The 4,679-nt window shown below is 35.3% G+C and overlaps 1 protein-coding gene across 1 annotated transcript; it reads right to left on the bottom strand.

The window, feature by feature from the left end:
• Positions 1-2,812: 2,812 nt before the first annotated feature.
• LOC109222292 lies at positions 2,813-3,880 on the bottom strand. The gene is made up of 2 exons (XM_019386659.1): positions 2,969-3,880; positions 2,813-2,866 (listed from the first exon to the last, which is right to left on the bottom strand). Exons 1-2 carry the CDS (start codon positions 3,878-3,880, stop codon positions 2,813-2,815), a joined length of 966 nt encoding a protein of 321 aa, XP_019242204.1.
• Positions 3,881-4,679: the final 799 nt, after the last annotated feature.

Here is a 4,679-nt window from a genome sequence, read left to right as displayed (position 1 = left end):
ATCTTTTACCAGGAATGAAATTTACCCGAACCTTGTTAGTAAACTCAATCCTACTTATGATCTTGGTGTATATCATGTTGAAAATAAAAAATGATTTTACACTTTGGCATATAATGGTCAGCCTTTGGATGACTCGGTATGTAAGAAGTTACTTTTACAGTTTTTTTTAATTGTAGCCTGTGTACACGTGATCAGGCCTTTTAAATTAGAATAGATTATTAATTGCTATCTTTCCTGGAACTAGAGAAGTAGTGAGCATTGATTTTCCTTTGTCTTCTGTGAATTTGGTTTGAAAAGGCATAGCTGCTTAAAGCTTACGAGCCTTCAGTGATTAATTATTTGTTTCAGCACATTGATGTTTTTTCTATTATTTGAGGAAGAAGAGGAAGTATGACAAAGACCTACCTGTAATATTCACCACCACAGATTGGTACTTCGACGAGAAAATTAATGAGTTGTGGCAGGCGTTTGTTGATACAGATGAGACAGTGAAGTGTGCAATTCGAAACATGTCATTGTAGAGTATATTCATGGGTATGTCTTGGATGCCAATGTTCCATGGCACACCGTCGAGCACGTCTTAATGCCAATTAATGTTGCAGAACAATGACATAGGATAATGGTTGTGATGTCCTTCAAGGATAGGTGCATTTATGTGTATGACTCTATGCGCGGTGGAGCTGCTCATCAAGCCAACGTTCATAAGACAATGCGCAAGTATTCTGTGTTACTGCCTTATTTTTTCGTGCACGCGCATTTCTATTTAAACAAAAAAGATATCAATTGGCGTACTGGTGTCTATAAATCAAAGGACTTGATTACCCTTTTTGATGTAAAACTGGTTGAAGGACTACCTCAACAAGTCGAAGCGTATAAATTTCTTTCAACAAAATCTGTTTTGTTTTTAGATTCTGTAGCTTGATAATTGTTGTTCTGTTCATTTTTGTAGTGATTGCGGTGTATTTGCGGCATCATTTACCGAGTATTTCATTGAGAGCAAGACGCCTCCTAAAAAATTCAATGCCTATGCACACCGGTGCTGATTTGGTGCTTTCTCGTGGGATTATGCTAGAAAGAAGATGGAACTGAACGCGCAAAGTGATGATGAGATTATTGGCCGACAGAATAAGTCACAGAAGCGGAAGAAGTTGTTGCTTTTGTCATTGTTGTAGGACGAACTCAATAATTTCGTTTTGTATTGTGTTATGTTATGTCGTCATTGTTGTAGGATAAGATTTATTTGTGTTTGAATTTTATGAATACTTTTAAGATTTGTACGGAAAATGAGATGCCTGCTCTGTTATAAAGGTTTAATGAGTTTTAGTGCAATATTGGAGTGTTGCATTTTAGTTTATTTTGGTGTTTTCTCCCTTGATTTTGTGTTGTAAATTCAAGGTATGAAAAATATACGGTAGTTTAAGATATAATGTCTCTTCTAGACACATGCATGATACAGATATGATACACATATGATAAACACATGATTCATAGATGATACAATCGTTTTGGATTATTGCACAATTAGTTTCTTCACAATGAGTTCTGCAGTTTATTCGGTTTCGAAATATGTATTGATGAAGCCACACTCTTATTTGCAAATTTCTAAAACTATTTGCACAGTTTTCTAGCTGCTACGACTGTTTTCCATTAGTTAGCTTTGTTACTATACAAATACAGACATGAGTAAGATCCGATACACGGAGATACATAGGTGATACACAAGAGTACATAGATAATACATAGCTGATACAACTTTAATCAAACAGATGTATAATTTGCCGATACACAGAGATACATAGGTGATACACAAGAGATACATACATGATACATAGCTGATACAACTTTTTTTTAATCAAACAGATGTATAATTTAAAAAATACACTTGCAACACAATTTTAAATGATAGATCAAATATTTATTCATATCTAAAATTCAAATGACATTTTGTATTGATACATTTCTTGATATATTGGATTCTTCTAAATCTCTATGATATTCAGTAAAGTAAAATAACAAGTAATTCTAAGGTTGACATATTTCATTCTCTCTTTGAATTATATCTACAAGTTTTTCTGTCGTGACCTTCTTCTCCACATTGTCCACATGAAATTGGCCTTTTTCGTTCCCTTCACCTCCCCTTCCTTGGCATTCCTATTGATTTAGTCACATCAGGTGGCAAGAATTTTTCATCTAGAACTTCTGCGGGAATTTTTCATGTGCTTTGTTTAGGAACCAAATAAATTGGAATTTTATAGGTCTTCAATAGGTACTTCCTGGTGTAGTACACTGAGCAATACTCAATGTATTTATATTTTAATATTGCCCAAGCATGTGCACATGGCGTCTCTTCAAACTGAAACCTTCTACAGTTGCAAGTTCAATCTTTTAGAAACAACATTCTCTGCTTACCCTTGTTAAGTACTAAATATAATTAACTCGCCGAAGGGGTCACCTACAAAATTTATCAACTATCATTAGTGGTGAAAAAGCAGATTCCCTCAAAATACATATACTGGAGGGCCTACAACTTTTAAAATAGCTTAATATCATGTCAAACCAACCAATATTTTAGCAGTGGGGTAGGCATAGATGCTATATTAAATTGAAAGCCTTATATGCATGCTGGTAGTTACCTAAAAATTGAACAATTTGTTTACATAATGACTAATTTCTCGCATGCCCCAGAAGAAATATAGAATAGGGGTAGACAAACTAGCTTTAAAAAGAAACAGAAAACCTAAAACCTCCGATAATAGAGATAAGACCCTCCATTACTTGAATACTATAATAGTGTTTTTTGCAAACAATGAATTTATAAAACGTCAGCTTTAATCAATTTGGTCTCTCTGTGCCGTCCAGGTGGACACTAGTTTAATAGAATCACAGAAAGAGTTCAAGATAAAATAGATCCATGAATTCGGCATGATTACATATTATATGCACAAGTATCTACAGATTCTAGTCATACCTTCATCCGATGTGACAATTCAAGATTGTCCATCAGCATTGTATCATATTTTTTTCCAAGATCAGTGAATGACTCTACTGCATTCTTTAGGTTTGTAACATTCCATCGTCCGATCAATTTCCTTATGTAGTCTAGCANAGGCAGTACTGGGAGTTCCCTAGCAGCCTTGAGCGCTGCATTGATCAACTCCGCAATGTTTGAAGTCATCATCAATGTTCCGTTGATAGTGGAATGTGCTCTGGACCATCTTTCATACCCAACATTCATTAAGTAATCTTTGACCCTCTTATCAATTTTCTCTACCTCTGCCATGTGGTAATCAAACTTCTCAACTGTGTATGCTTTGGCCATAGCAAAGAATATGTCTTTGAGCAGCAAATGGTTTTTATTTTTTGTAATTTTTTTTACATTATTCCATAGATGCCATATGCAGACACAATGAGGTACTTGTGGATACAATGTTGCCGCTGCATTTTCAATGCCTTCATGCATGTCCGAGACTATGCACATTCCCTTCCTTTCCCCAAATGCATCCTTGAATCTCGCGAAAAACCACTCCCGGGAAGCATTATTCTCTGAATCTACTATGGCATATGCAAGTGGTAGGATATTACCTGCTGGATCTTGTGTTAATGCTATCAATAATGTTCCTCTATGTGCCGATTTAAGAAAGGTTCCATCTACAACAACAATCGGTTTGCAATACTGCCATCCTTTTATAGACGGATATAGTGCAACGAAAGCATACATGAACAAGTCTTCCTCTATTTTTTTCAAACTTACCACCGACATAAGATTTGTATGAACCAGCATATAAAAGTAACTTGGCAGCTTTTCATATGATTCGCTCGGGTTCCCTCTTAGTACTTGAACTGCATATTCTTTCGATCTCCATGCTTGCATATATGTCATCTGAAGACCATACTGCTTGTTCGTGTCTCCAATTATGTCATTAGGAGTGTATATTGTTTTTGGGTCTTTATACTTGTCTAACAGAAGACTGCCGATGAGTTTTGCAGTAGCTTGACGTTGTGCGTAAGATTTGTCTTTCAGTGGGCATGAGTGCACTTTGCTGAAATTTCTGACCTTGAAAACGTTTGTTTTTTTCAGGCTCGAAGACTTAATACCAATCACAGTTGTTGTTGATGCATACTAGGCAGTACCTACGACAAGGATATAAACTTTTCCATCAATAAACAGAGCGACATGAAATACAATGATATATATTGATACACACTGCCATCAACAATACTAGATGAAAAAATACAACGACTATACAATACTAGACGGTGACAACCACAACTTAAAAGTGTACAACCACATACTTACAAGCAACAACTTATTTTTTGCATAATTATGCTTCTAACATCAACTACGATATACATTGAGATACATAATTATACAGTAAATATTTTGATACCTGCTTTCACTTGATCTATGCACCTTAAATTGAAATTTTTCCTTTACTGCCAAGTGCCTCATGACTTTGACTATCATTGCCTTGTCTTTATAAATTTGACCTTCTTCTACATCTATGTGTTGAGGGTCAGTTATTATTGTATTTTCATCAGATTATGTGACTTCAAACGATTGTCCTTCACTTCTCTCCATTGTTCTCCAACATTCCCCACTACATTCCCACTTGATAAAAATCATCAAAGGTTTCTTAGGTTGCTCCTAGTTATTAACATTATCAGCTGCAACCTGATTT

Source organism: Nicotiana attenuata, unplaced genomic scaffold (genome assembly GCF_001879085.1).
Source record: "Nicotiana attenuata strain UT unplaced genomic scaffold, NIATTr2, whole genome shotgun sequence".
Taxonomy (NCBI): Eukaryota; Viridiplantae; Streptophyta; class Magnoliopsida; order Solanales; family Solanaceae; genus Nicotiana; species Nicotiana attenuata.
Note: the sequence above shows the minus strand (reverse complement) of the source record. Positions and strands in the feature narration are given on the sequence as shown.